Here is a 15054-nt window from a genome sequence, read left to right as displayed (position 1 = left end):
TCAGGTACCATAAATCTGAGCTATTTACGACAAATTCACTATCACAGGATGAGCCTACGAGTTTTTACAGAGAAAATATGGCGCCCACGACGAATCCCATGCAGAGAGTTCGAATTAGTACTACTATGACGTCACGAATTTTAAATTGCGACGTAACAATTGATTGGCATGTATGGCTCTTTGAGAGTTGAAATGAAAGATATAGGGGTAACATGGCTCTTCAGACAAAAAAGGTTCCCGACCACTGATATATACACTAGTCTCTAAATTTAGGCCAAAACTATTTAGTAGATCATGAACGATAAGGAAAATGGACTGCTATGGCGGATTGGTGAGCTACACAAACTCTCTGGACGTCGGATCATCAATTACCATCATTGTTGATCATTGTGCGTGTTCCTGTCCGGATTATGGCTATTTAAATAAGACCTTCGTTCGATGCAGGCGGCCTTTTAATCTGACGATTGACTGACGCTGCACCACTAACGCTGTTTATTATATCCGATGTTTTATCCTTAGTCCGACGATGTTCTCTGTTGTACAATAAAGTGCAGGCCGACGTATTCACCGACTCTCTGTTGCGGCCCGTAAACGGAACGCGAAGTAGTGTTTGACTTAGACTGATTAACAACAATAACATGACGATAATACTCAGGAAATGAAAAAACCATCAGCTAAAATTTCGCGATGCTGGAATACCAATGTTGACACGTAAAGTTCGTGAAAAAACACTAGATTTGCGATCGACAAAATGAACGCTAGTTTCTAAATTTAGGCCAACACTATTGAGTAAATTATGAACGATACGGAACATGAACTGACTAAAAATAATAACATGATGAGAATACTCGGTAAATTACATATGTCATCATTCTCATCGTAATATTGGGTTTGATATTTTATAACAACAATCGGAAATTTCCACGTCCGGCTATGTGAAGTAGGTTTCTGCTGCGAGTCAGAAGATTTCTCACGGCACTGGAAGCACGTTCCAATAAATACAAGCTGGGAGGTGCAAATTTTACCCGACTCCTGCGAGAATATTTCTGTATGATTCAATTTTGTATCCAGAGCGATTTATAGTAAGAGATATTGAACTTTGGTGTAAGCGTAAAATTGTTATGCAATGTAGACGGCTCGTAATCATTTCATGCTCGGAAATTTCACAGAATGGACTGATTATTCAATAACAAACTTCTGATTGGAATATATCCTGAAATCAAATTACCATAAATCCTTGTGCAGTTTTGCGATATGATTGTTGTATGTTACTATACGTCAATATTAGATAGGCCTATGCGAGCAGAACCGTTATCACGACCAGGCAGGCTTGAGAATTGAATAAGTTCACGTCTAAGTAAATCTCTCTGATCTAGCACGGGCGTATTACTGAATCCAGATTCAAGACCGCAACACATCCACTTTAATCAGATTTCATCATTACTAAGAAAGGATAAATTCGACTCATAGAACTGGACGAATGGTCTTGTCCTTCAAATATAAGCGATATCTTTTATCGCAACCAGAACTATTGTGGGACAAGGTCGCATCAGGGTAAAAATTTCACGACCGTTTAAAACGGAGAGTAGCCTAAAATCGCGAAGGGCAGTTTTCTTTAGAGCCATCGCACCTAACGCTGTATCAATAGAAGTTTTCAAATACATCGTAGTTCTCACCACACAATATACCTCGCTTTCTCGTGATTCTGCCGACTGCTGAATCAGTTCATTGATGGGCAGGATATATATATTGTCAGGTAACAATCGAATTTCCCGGTACCGCCGCTTGAACGGACCGACGCCTGGATCGGCCATAAATTGCCTTGCTATAACCAATTTTGTAGTTCATACTGCATATTTTGCTGTTTCGTTCATCAATCGTTTCAACACTGCGCAGCAGTTTATCTCTAGACCTCCAACGCCCCCATTTGCTCTCAGCGCCACCTTACCGCCAAATTTGTAGTCAGCGCCCCCCAACCGCCTATTTCGTCGCCAGCGCCACCTTCATGACCGCCATCGCCCACTTTGGAAAGCACTGCATTAAATTTTCAAATTACACTAAATAACGCTGCACACCAGATTTTGTTCAATTCTAACAAGTATAAGTCGCCGCAGAGGTGGCGAGATAGCGCAGTGGTATAATCCGCGGCTGCAACACCTATGGGTGCCGGTTCGAGTCCGACCGAGATCGACTTCCGAATTCCGATACCTAAGTGTTGGAGGTTTACCTCGGCTCCTCCTCGCCACCTCATCCGCGTCAGCGGTGTCTTACAAAAAGCCTAGAGGTGGGCCGTGCTATAAGTCGGCTGTTATGGAAAATAAAAATAATATCGGCCTGGTGTAAATGACCATAGTAGTCGACAAACACCATGAATACCCCCAAAACAAACAAACAAGTCGCGGCAGAGCCAATCGATTTTTTCAATTTTTTAAGAAATAATTACTAAATTGTTTTCAGATTTTCCTGCCAACCCCATACAAATTGTCGCGGTGACTTCAAAATAATGCAATACAAGTTTGACTCACTTACAATCAGTAGAAGCGGAGTTATTTGAGTTTTACGTTGATAAATCTCAGTTTATCCACCCTTAATACAATTACACCTCAATAGGAAGAGGTGTTCTCGGCAAAATGCTTCGAACTAGGTATTGTACTTAGTAGCAGATGGCGCGTCAGAATTTGCGCAGGGTGCTCTACACCAGGTATGTCAAACTTAGCCAGAGCATTTTGTGCGGTCCGCGACGACATTTTAGATTTTTATTAATTTGACAATATCTAAGTGTCACATATATCTTTTCAGGTTATAAAGTGAAAATTCGCTCTTAAATTATGCCGAAAGCCTGAAACCATTCATCAAACTTCACTATCAGATCAATTGCAAACACTACCATGCAGTGGAAGATTCAATATTTCGCCACATTTCCAATTCATGATGACAAAACCTGAACCTTAGACGATTCGTGACTGAAATTTGTAAGTGGGACTTGGACGCGACCTTTCTTAAAATTATTCAGATTCGGGCTAACTCGACGGAAAAATGAAAATTATTCGAGTGGACTCGGAATGCCGCGAATTTGTTTGAACCATGGACAGTACAAACTAATCGCGTGTCAGGAGAATAGTAATAGATCAGAAGGTCGCAGCTTGGTATTTCGCTAACTAGACAAATAGTTATGGCAACCACTGGCAATCTGTTAGTTACATCTTTGGTCGCTAAACCATGTTATTAAGGCTACCTAAAGGTAACGAGTACCGTATTGGTACGCTCCAACGATGTAACAACAATGGGCCGTTCGGCATTCCGACATTTCGATCAATAGGACACATTCATTAATATATTCGTATTTTATTTGTATGATTTTCAGCTCCTATATTTGAAGATATTTGGCCATGAGATTATTAGCCTACTTATCAGAAGAATAGCCGAATCCTGGACTGGAATTACAATGCTTAACTTAAAAATATTTTGATATCAGATCAGTCTCGATTATCAATCTGTTAAATTCAAGCTGCAAAATTATAATCCGATAGCTTTCATGATGGCATCATACCGTTGTCCGCCCATATGCCGTCTATATCTTATAATTAATATATATCAAGTACAACAACAATTCTATTCAAATAGTTATAAATGTGATGATTCGTTTGGTGCCAGGCTTAAATTGATGCAAGAGTAAATCACATTTTGACGACGTGTGTTTAACGTCAGTCTGCTGGACCGGCTAACTTTCAATAGGACAATTCGTTCCCGCCAAATAAGTCCTACTTGGAAAGACATAGAATGCCCCTATACATGCTGCGGCCCGTGGCGTCGTCAAAACTGGAAAACTGGCCCGCGAGCACATTTGAGTTTGAGACCTCTGGTCTAGATAAACATCTAGTGTATGACAAACCCTGAAGGGACGCCCGCTAAGATCAGAAATTCTAATCTCTGACTAGCACATGTTTACTCTCTTTTCCGCTCTACACCAACTATGTTTTCCGTCAGCAAACATGCATGCGCATATTATGATCAAATATGCTATTTCATGGTTTATCACAGTGGCTCTCAACCGACCGTCCGTGACGCCTGTCCGGCCGGTCCGCTGAATATATTTGAATTTTACCTCTCAATTCGAACATGCAAGAAATTGAGCGATTGTCCTGTATGGAGAAAATGGAACATTAAATTGAAAATTGATTTAAAAATTTAAAACATATTTTCTGCATGTTGTCGTAATATAGACTATATGGTTTACCTTGGACGTGCGTAACCACAAACAAACATGTCAATTCAGTTGATGATATCTCCATATTACTGCTAGTAGTGCGTTAACCCACTAGTTTAACATGTCATGAGCTTTTGTTGTGATTCCCAAATAACCCCTACGTTTTACGTTTCATATTCATTGAATAGACAACCGACATCGCTTACATGGCACGAAGGAGTTGAGGATCGAACTGGTGCAGAAAAGCTGTTTAAATGGATAACTTTATCCAAAATAATTAGAATATAAAATTTTTACACGTAAAAAATAAAATATTATCTGAGAGGTTGGGCAAACGCGAAAGTGTAAGAAAAGTATAAATATATATGATATGGAAAATGCTGCTATGTTATGGAAAATTGTAACTTTAGTATGGAACGATTGAGGCGGATATGGAGTGTGGAAATTCCCCATTCCTTAACATACCACATCATGACCTGTCTTGAGTACCTAACCACGCTAACTCTAATGGACAGGAGTCATTTATTCGCACAAATATTAACAGAACAGCTTGACATTTTCGACAAAATTCCTAGAATTATACTAATTTTCGAGAATGTAGGGCTTTGTTGTTTGTGAAATTTCCGATATAACAAGTCCATATCAGGGGTCACCAACCTTGAGGTCATTTTGCAGTACTTGTTACAATTTCAATCTCCAACCGTTCAGCATACAGGCTTAATAGATTTCGTTATACCGGATAGCAGCAGCGTATACCGAAAGTTAGAAACATGCTACTAAACTGCGTTGAGAGTAAGATAATCAAGCTGTGTCAAAAGATACAATACGTAATGGGCATACATACGTCGAAAATCTGCTAGTGTTTTACGACTGTCTGCGCTACCCAATAGTAATGTTGTTTACTCCTTTGGCATTGTCCTGGACGTCGAGCTAACATAACGGACTCTAGAAATCCCCTCCCGCCCGAAATTTGAAGACCGTCGAAGCGTTCCAATGTCGCCTGTATAGGCAGCGAGCCGTATCCTCAAACTTGTGAGTCGAATACATCTTGCCGACGTTGGTATATTACTAATTGTAATTAAGGACATTCGATATCATCATTTAAAGTGTGTATTGCCATTCGTAAGTCTAATCTAAATAAATAAATAAAAGCTTACTCATAAGTGCTGCTATTCGATCTATTTTAGGACAGGCTAGCGGGCTACCTGGGGCCCGCGGGCACCGCGTTAGTGACCCCTGGTGTACCACGACGAAAAAGGTTGAATATGACTGGCCTAAAGTGGCACAGTAAATTGAATTCGCGCTAATATCCATGCATACTCGAATATAAACATAAAAAGATATGCTTGAATTGCCACGCGTCACAACGCTTCACGGATATAGCGATATCACCAAATAAAAATATATATATGCATCACAAAAATATCCGAAGGTGGATTTCAGTGATCCATCGACTCCCATACAAACTGATGCAACTTTATCGCCGCTAAAGTGAGTCTGGTACTAACACTCAAGTAGTTAGGATTGTATGCTACTACTTCTACTTCCGTTTCCTCGATTTCTAATGCTGAAATACTCACTTGTTACATACCTAATTTAGTGAAGTGAAAAGTACTTTCATTATTTTTGTTAATCATTTCATGGGTGAATGAATTATCGGACAGGGCTACATAAGCCCAGGTATGCCATGTAGGCAAGGTTTCATAAACTCGAAAGTGATCAAAGGCGACGTTCAAGTCAACCGTATAAGAAGGCGATATCATCTCATCTGCGTTGCAAGCACGGGCGGGCCTTGGAAGACCGAAGAATTTTAAACAACGTGTTTTCACATGCTTACCGTGACGCATAAAAAATAACGATGTCGGGTGGGGCGTCAGTCCGAGCAGGGTCTCCTTCCTAGCAGTGTTGGGATGACTCGAGTCATGACTTGACTCGAGTCAGACTCGAGTCACCTTTTTCGCAAGACTTGACTTGACTCGAGTCACTTTGCTGAAATGACTTGACTTGACTTGACTCGGCGTATCAGAAATGTGCATTGACTCGTGACTCGGACCAAATTTCACGAGTCAATTTCAAGTCATCAAGTGGATAAAAATCACTGTATCTTGCATATATTCGGATTGTTCGCGAAATGCTGGTGTAACTCGTGAGAACGAATAATCGTTCAAATATTGTGCGTTTCACTAAGTTTCAATTGTTCTCTCACAAATAAATTGATCGCAAACGAAGTGATCGATGCTTACAGCTTACGTTGTCGTAACTCGAGCAGTAAAGTAATAAAATAGCGGAATGTCTATTTCTGTTCTCTGTTCTTACCTTAACCAAACCTCTTGTCTTATTGAAATCGAATATAGTTAATATAGTTCTCAACCATTGGCGCAGGCTCGAATTGTATCATCAGTTGGTAAATGGGTAATGTGTTGCATCTTATCAATTCGTTTGTCTATTCTCTATTTTGGCTGGTGACTTTAAACTGAGGCTATGCAAATACGAGGTTCAACAGTTCTACCTATATGTGAGCGATAGAGTGTCTTCTTGCGAGAATATTCAACTCTATATTCGTTCATCGGTTAGGAATTAATGACCATTCAATCTGTATTTCAGACATCTAGCAAATTGCAATGACGTAATCATGCCTCATACTTCGAAAAGGCAACTTGACTTGAAATGCGACTTGACTCGTGACTTGACTTGACTTGACTCGACTTGACTCGAGTCGCCTCCAAAAATCGATTGACTTGACTTGACTCGAGTCACCTTTGAAAATCGATTGACTTGACTTGACTCGAGTCAAAATGTGCAATGACTCGAAATGACTCGTGACTCGAAGGTAGTGACTTGATCCCAACACTGCTTCCTAGGTTATGATGGGCTAAATATCCTTGGATGCTTAGGGGATGATGTTGGCGTGTGTACGTCTGTAGTAATTCAAAGGAAATCATTCGTTGTTTGAATCCCTACCATAAAATGAGGGTGTATCGTCGGGGCTTGTACTGTTTGTTTGTTGTATTCAAGGTGTTTGTCGACTACTGTCATCATTTACACCAGGTTGATCTTTTTTTATTCCGTAAATGCCGGACTTGTAGCACGGCCCACTTCTAGGCTTTTATCACTCACCGCTTACACGTATCAGATGGCCTAGCTGGATGAACCTCCAACACTAACGTATGAATTCTGGAGTTGACGTCGGTGGTAGTCGAACCCACAACCAATTGGGTTGCAGCTGTGAATTATACCACGATGCTATCTCTCCACCGGGGCTTGTACTGTAAAATGAGTATGAAATTTTCATTTTATTATACAGTCCCACAATATTCGTCTCCGGAGAAATCTCTTGTTCAGGAACACATGTCATTACCGGCCCGATAACAGCTTTAGGCCAGTTAAGCGTTGCTAAGTCCGATCCTAGTAGGCGTATGTACTCTCCTAAATTATGTATTGCGTGAAGGGTTGCATAATTCTAATACTGGCGCCTAATTAGAGGACACTTCTAACGAAACAACAAAATCGTCGACGAGAGTCAACAATTCCGGGTGGCGGCTAGTTAGATAGTGCGGGTAAAATAAGCATGCACTTCTTGGAGTCTTTACCGAGTATAGAAACCGTGTGCGATGCGAAAACTTGCCGCAACAGGCCGACCGTTATAGCTCAGCAATGTTTGTGAGTAATATAAACTCTACCTTCAGAGTCAATACATATTGATATAAGCACCAAGAAGAGGCAACGTCGAAGTTTCGCCGTGTAATCAAAATACCAAAATAATATGTACTTACACGACTTGAAGAAGACCACCCGCGTATTAAGGAAACCTTTATCTAAACTATATGCTTCCGAAATAGCTAAGCTTGTCCGTAGTAACCAGTATAGCGAGCGTAAACTTACCTTATATAGTATAGAACAGTGCTCTTCAACCGGGGTGGTCGTACACCCTAGGGTGTACCAGAATTCGCAAAGGGTGTATCACTCGGATGGGGTGTACAGGGGTGTACCAGATATGAGTAACAATGAGCCGATGGCTAGCTATCACAAATGCCGGTTTATAGGTCAGTACAGACAGGTTGACGCACAGGTTAACGAGCAATATGGTACAATATTATCTCAAGTGTAATACTGTACACCGCTTGATTGTGATGTCATAAGCAAATATTTCTTCTATTCATTTAGCCGTCGGCAATAGACCAGTGGTTCCGTTTGGTGTTGTAAAGTATGCAGTTAACAAACATGTGTTCAGCTAGTCATTTGTCTTTTAGTGATTTGTGAGGAAACCGCCGCGATAGCTCAGACTTTTTGAATCCGTGCTTCCTACCCGACGCTAATAAATACCGCAATGCACATAAATGAAGTGACGTAGCTAGCCAGGGTCGAAACAGCTTCCATGTTGAAATCGAAACCCTTTTGTTTTAAAATGCCGATTGTATGTCCAATCTTTCGCCATACATTTGCAATCTAGTATTTTGTTATAAGTGATGTAAATTAGCGACAATAGACTGTGAAAGCGGCATACGATCTGAGGTTACTGACATCTCTTGCAGCCCATGTGCTACTATCGACTGTGTGTGGTGTGTGGCAGGCCTGATGCGCAGTAGGCTGGTGCGCCTGCTATCATCGCTGATCTGAATTACCGCTTCTGCAGCAGTAGCTTTACCTACTCTCCCCCCAATACTGTTACATTTAGGTTGATTATCGTTCGTTATATCATGCTGTTTTTGCTCTGACACGAAATAAATTCCAATTTGCGTAGGGTTACCATACGTCCTCTATTAAGAGGATTTGTCCTCTTTTTTCACTTTTTTGAAAGTGTCCTCGGAGGACGCCCTTTTGTCTTTTTTTTTTGAGATTTTGTCCTCTTTTCTGAAAATTTAGGTCAGATTTAGAGCAAAGTGATATGCCGTAAATCAGCACAGAAGTGACGCTCCGGCGGGTATTTCGGAGTGAAAATCTGTGATTTTAGCTCTGAGTGAAAAGTTGACCTTTTTTTAGTCATCCACCTAGCAATGCGGAGAGAAAAACGATATTTTGAGCTCTGAGCGCGAAATGATGACCTTTTTTTTTTAGTCAACCGGTCACAAAGTGCGAAAAATTCACCGGTTTTTTAGAATTCTTCTCCGGTTTTGCAAGTCTCAAATTTCTGAAAAAGTGTCCTCTTTTTAGATTTCCAAAATATGGTAAGCCTAAATTTGCGTGGCGGGCTGCCTAACTGGCTGCTAATAGACTCTGTGACCAAATACTATTTTATTCAAATCCATTTTTTTTGACGGAAATACCTCCGCTGCTACTGGTCGGAATTGAACCAAATTTGAAGAACATCGTTTTTATAGACAACCTAATACTTTCATGGGGTAAGCAGAAAAATTTCAAATTTTTCGTTATTTATTTTTGTATAGTAAATAGAAACTTTCCTCTCCCGTAGCAAGGCGGCTACTAGTTGGAATTGAACCAAATTTGGTGTGTAGGCTTAAATTAGGTAACCTAACAATTTTATCAAGTAGCCAGTACGATTTAAAAAATAGTCATGTTTGAAGACCCCTAATGAACAGGGGTGTACGAGTTTTGAGCAAACCTTAAAAGGGTGTACCACTTCGAAAAAGGTTGAAGAGCACTGGTATAGAATACACTCAAGATTCCATTTGTAATAACCCCAGCACGACATTAAACAGATCAGAATATAACTATTTATTACGTTTCTATGTGATGTAAGATAACTCGCGGTGTGTCGCTAATAAACTAACGAAGTCGTGTAACGTCGGATAGTTCGCAGATATCGCAAAGCAGTTATGCAGATACGTTATATGCAGTGTGAACTGGTGCGTCATTGTTCAAATTGAAGATCTTCCGTCATTCAACGCTTATTCTTATTACTAATGGTGAATCCTGAATAGCACCGATATCAACATGTCCAATGTCCATGGGCAATTGTTTAGGCTTGAGCGCCGCAGACTAGAATTGGCACTTTCTGTACTGTAATATAAAGAGAGTAGAGTCGACGTATTTGACATGAAATGATCAGAACCATCGGAATCATCATCAGTTTAACATTTATAGCACGTCGCTATATATATGGACTCGAATAGTTTAAAAGGGGTCGGAAACCTTGTTCGTCAAAAGAGTCATGTTGAACCTATATTTTCAATCATATACTTTTAAGGAACCATATAGAAGCTTCAGTCTACTGTGAGGCCATGGTTAAAATCATTTTAAAAAAACATGGTTTCAACAAGGACCATGTTATAAATATGTTTGTTTAATTTTATAATATTTTTAACTGCAACCCTATGTGGATGGCATCTGACATGATGAAATCGGCGATCGAAAATAATATTTGCTTCCAAGTCAATATATTAGCAACAAATTGTGATCGTGTCACCTATACCATTCTTTATTTGGCAAATTCTGTGAACAAAACATGTATAATTATATATTTAGTCACCGAATAAATACAATTTGTCTCTATATATCAAAAAATCGCGCCGATGATAAAAATGTTGTTGTTAGTACTGGCATTAAGTTACATTTCCTCAGGTCATAACTATTGTCCTAACTATTGGCATCAGTATATTTACCGCACAATACAAACCGCCGATAATCCGAGGTGAACCCTTCGTCATGATGTTGGGATAAACTTCGCAGCCCAGCGCTAACTACTCAGACAAGCTAGCAGCACAATACCTGGCCGACCAAAGACCTGACAAATCGGGATAATTTGCAGCGTGTTAATTAAATACCGATGACTATTACGAGAATGTCAATTAACCTACCTATTAGCCTAGAAAAAGACGACCTTGGAGGAATGCGACCTGAAAAGGCAAGGTAGCTTATCAGCCTCTAAACGACATTTTAATGTACCACCTATTACAACATAACCGTGATAACAGAATATTACTATGAAAAATAAAAGACTGGATGTATATATGTCACGAGAATTTCACGATCGGTGAATACTATACGAGTGAGCCAGTAGTGCTAGGGGTGAAATTATACATAAAAACACGCTTGGCGTAGCCAAATAACTATAAATATTATCGGTGTTTCGCTTGGCGCCGGATTTCTGTTAATACTACTCGGCTATCATTTTAATTGGATATAGACAGAAATCGCTACTAAAGGTCGACCTAAATACGTTTGTATACATGTAGTCTTGATAGGCTGGAGTTGGTGAGTTCATAATTGTATGATTGCGATTAATGCGCACGTTGTCGCCAGATCTTCACATAGGTCGTGAGTAGGTTTGAGCGATGGTGCTAATCATATTTTTCAGTAATCAGAACGCCCAATTGAGAGATGCATGGCTCGCAGAAGATTTTCAAAATGAAATCTGCATGTGCTTGTGGCCATAAAAAGATTGGGGGCCCCAGAATAGCGACAGATGTTAACTTATCTTTTGTAGCGATAATGCACTGGGAAAGGGCTTTATTGTTGCTAGTTGGTTGCATGGTGGTAAGTGGATACAACTTCCTCAGCAAACAGTCTACAACGAGCCAGGAAAATGATGATTCCGGTGAGTTGCGACTGGCCTATCTCAGGCTACATCCTTCACAGTGTGAAGTCTACTAATACAAATTCAGGTCATCTTCCAAAGTAAAAGTAACATTGCTTGAATCTCATACTCAATATGTTTGTTCGTAGTACTCTATATTTGCATATGGCCTATATTTGAAATTATTTGATATGAATAATATATTCATATTGAAATAAACCCAAATATTTTCGGCTGACACTCAGCAGGGGTAATCGTCAGCATCTGGTAGAGAATTGGAATGAACATTGTATGTTAACGATCTTATCACCAAATACAACGTCACCACTGTGAATTGTCGAATAATCGAGGCGAAGAAATGACTTAAGCTCAATAAATATACTATTCATAGATCGTACACGAACACTTTCTGTTGGCACAAACTAGGTTGGTTCATTTTTACACAAAACTACTCCAAGCCACACAAAATGAAGTTTAAATTAAAGTTCATCACCTCCTAGCTAGAAGCTTTTCAAACAAATGAATCGGTAATTATTACATTTCGGTCGTTGAGAGAGTTACTTCTATATCAAATGTATTAATTATGCCGATAAGGTGACTTGTCCATCGGATACAGCAACAATTTCTGTCACGTGCACGCGCGCATTATGCGATTACAACGGAGAGAAGGCAATTTGGGGTGTAGCTTCTTCAAGCTATAGAATTGATGGCTCATTTGTTTCCGTACCACTTTCGGCTAGTAGGATCTCAAGTCTGGATTCACGAAAATATTGATATCCACAGTTGTATATGTCTATTCGACAATATTGAAAATTTCTGAACTATTCGAATACAAGCCGCGGTGGAAAGTTAAGAGCAGAAATACCTTGTGGTCAAGTATGGTATTTGAAAAATGCAACAATCCACTTTATTACTAAATGATAAATTATTGGTAGTATCTATTTGAGAATTCTAGAAAAGAAAAATGAATAAACTGCGTACTTTCTTGATATACAAGACCGGGCGTAACACTCCTGCATACATATCATACGATTTTCGAGGAGCGAAATAAACAAACTAACTGTAAGATACAGTATATATGTTCGTTTATGTAGGGCCAAGGCGATACTACTACACATCCTCATTGTACTGGGACAGTGCGGAAGGATTCTGCGATTCGTTTGGACATCAGAGTCTTTGTACGTTCGATCAACTGTGCCCGAAGATAAATGGTGCAAGACAATTTATCCATGATGTGATTCCTGGCGATCATTGGGTGCCGGTCAAGGACCGTGATTGGGTCGAAATAGGTGACCATCATAGTAAGTGTCAACAATATCGATCAGTTTTTCGTAACCTTGTTGCCAGCAGCCCCGAAGGGCGATCTGGATGTTGAAAGGGGCGGAAACTCCCAGGGGGCGATGGGTCGGGGGGCAGTAAAGGGGTCGCGAAAGAAAAATTGCATCGCAGTAGAGAGTGAAGCAGGGACATATGATTATAATAGAACAACAGCAGTTCTATATATCCACTGCAAATTCACAGTCGACAGAATCTGTCAACAATCAATGTTTACAACATGGTCCTATATGGTGTGGACACAAACAAATCTCGTGACTCACTGCGATTGCTCTGTCGCACTTTCCATTTGGCTAAAAGCAATTTGAAGATGATTTTTTACCGGCTTGCCGAGCATTAAATTTGATAAAACGGGTAGGCCAATCAATTGATAGCTGCCGCTGTGCCGATTACCAAAATATAAATTTAATTCCGCTCATGGCCCTGGAACCCCAACAATTAGCCTCAAACTTTTCAATGTTATAGTTATTGGCATTATGACGCTCATGAGCAAATAAGCGGCTGTGCGAAGAGAGTGCGTGTGCTCAGCTTGCGACACGGAAATGGGCAATGAGCTTGTGTATAGAAGTGTATTCGCGTCGCGGAGAAACGTTGCGCTGTTAATACTTTTTTAGGCGCTTCTGCAGAAGAGAGCACACATTACCAGCCTATCGGGCCTACGCTATTATACTGATTGTAGATAGTAGCTTGTATTCTATAGCGTGGAAAGCACACAAAACAATAGAAAAGGATGTATCTTTTTTACTAGAGCTAATCAGTAATTTAATTTATATTTATCGATACAGAAATCGATATAGCAGCAACTTTTCTATCGAAAGCAAACAAGTTTCAAAAAGTTTATGAACCGTGGTATCTGACTTCTCGAGATTCAATCACAACCTATCATAATGATAAATTTTATCTAACGATGGGTTTGTACGGATCAAACGATGTGCAATGCAAGAAAGAAATGATTTTTGAGTATGCTTGTATTAATGGATACAACAAAATGGAGCTTAACGCCTTATTAACCCGTGTGCTCAACGACACGAATTTCATAATGTTCAGGTCTTTGCTTTTTGTATTCGTACGTACGTCATTAAATGACTCTCGCAGTCACTTTCAGTCTAGGCTTTTCAATGCACAACCGTAGCAGTGAGGTCGGCGATGAGGAGCATGGAGAACGCTCCGACACGTAGAAGTTGGTCAGAACCAAAGATACGAACCCATGTTCATTGGTGTCGTGATTGCAGTGTTTAACCAACTGCGCCACTCGCTTTCTCAATTTTTGAGTTACTGACTAGTTTGTATTTTAATTCCAGCTGTACCCTGTATCCTGCACTCGCCCAACCCGTTCTGGGGAGATAATGCTGTGTCGTACGCCCATAAGGGATATGTATATTGCTGCAAAGATATAACGCCAGATCAATTGCCAGGTGAGCATGCTGATAGGAACCTCACATCATGCCCTTCCCACGGACTTATAACAATATTATTATTTTTGATACATATGATACAGATAATCTCAAGTTCAAACTGATATAGTGTCACACATATACCAAACAAACACGAACAGTTGATTTTAAGACAAATTTACTTGATCCAATGACCCAACAATACTGGGAATTGACCGGTCGGGGTCATCGAAAAATGAGCCACCGCTGAAAATTCATTCCAATTCCAGTCGTGAGTTACCGGTACATTGGGAAAACCGCAACATACGAATCGTCCAAAGGTCACTGCAGACAACAAAACAGACGACTTTGCAATTCGTCGGAAATCTGCGTCAAGGGCAAACCTGTTTACGGGATAGCTAAGGGCAGCCAATGGATCGCAATCTATGGTCAATTCAACGAATGGATACAGATTGGGAATCATTACGGTAATGTTATGATCTGTCCATTCATGTAGATATTTTGCGCGCCAAGCAAAACTCTGTCAAGAAATAACTGATACTCATCAACAGAATTGGTCAAAGCAGTCATCGTTGATAGTCAAATGGAAATGAAAGTGAAGTTGTTTATTTGGTTTCAAGTAGAAGTAGTATTGTTTATTTCGA

At 40.0% G+C, this 15054-nt stretch overlaps 1 protein-coding gene across 2 annotated transcripts in view; it reads left to right on the top strand.

Annotated features, from left to right (window-relative positions):
* Window positions 1–11493: 11493 nt before the first annotated feature.
* Window positions 11494–15054, top strand: part of LOC145436244 (uncharacterized) — a 42552-nt gene continuing 38991 nt past the window's right edge. Inside the window, exons 1-4 of one of the 2 annotated variants that reach the window (XM_080313604.1) lie at window positions 11494–11702; window positions 12776–12982; window positions 14318–14431; window positions 14680–14877. In XM_080313604.1, the coding sequence (XP_080169730.1) occupies window positions 11513–11702; window positions 12776–12982; window positions 14318–14431; window positions 14680–14877 (709 nt within the window). In that variant the 5' untranslated portion in view covers window positions 11494–11512. The remainder of the gene's footprint in view (window positions 11703–12775; window positions 12983–14317; window positions 14432–14679; window positions 14878–15054) is intronic. The other variant, XM_080313605.1, reaches the window with a different exon arrangement.

Source organism: Botryllus schlosseri, chromosome 3, assembly GCF_051294905.1.
Source record: "Botryllus schlosseri isolate E-star chromosome 3, Bs_hap1, whole genome shotgun sequence".
Lineage (NCBI taxonomy): Eukaryota > Metazoa > Chordata > Ascidiacea > Stolidobranchia > Styelidae > Botryllus > Botryllus schlosseri.
This window is presented reverse-complemented; position numbering and strand designations above follow the sequence as displayed.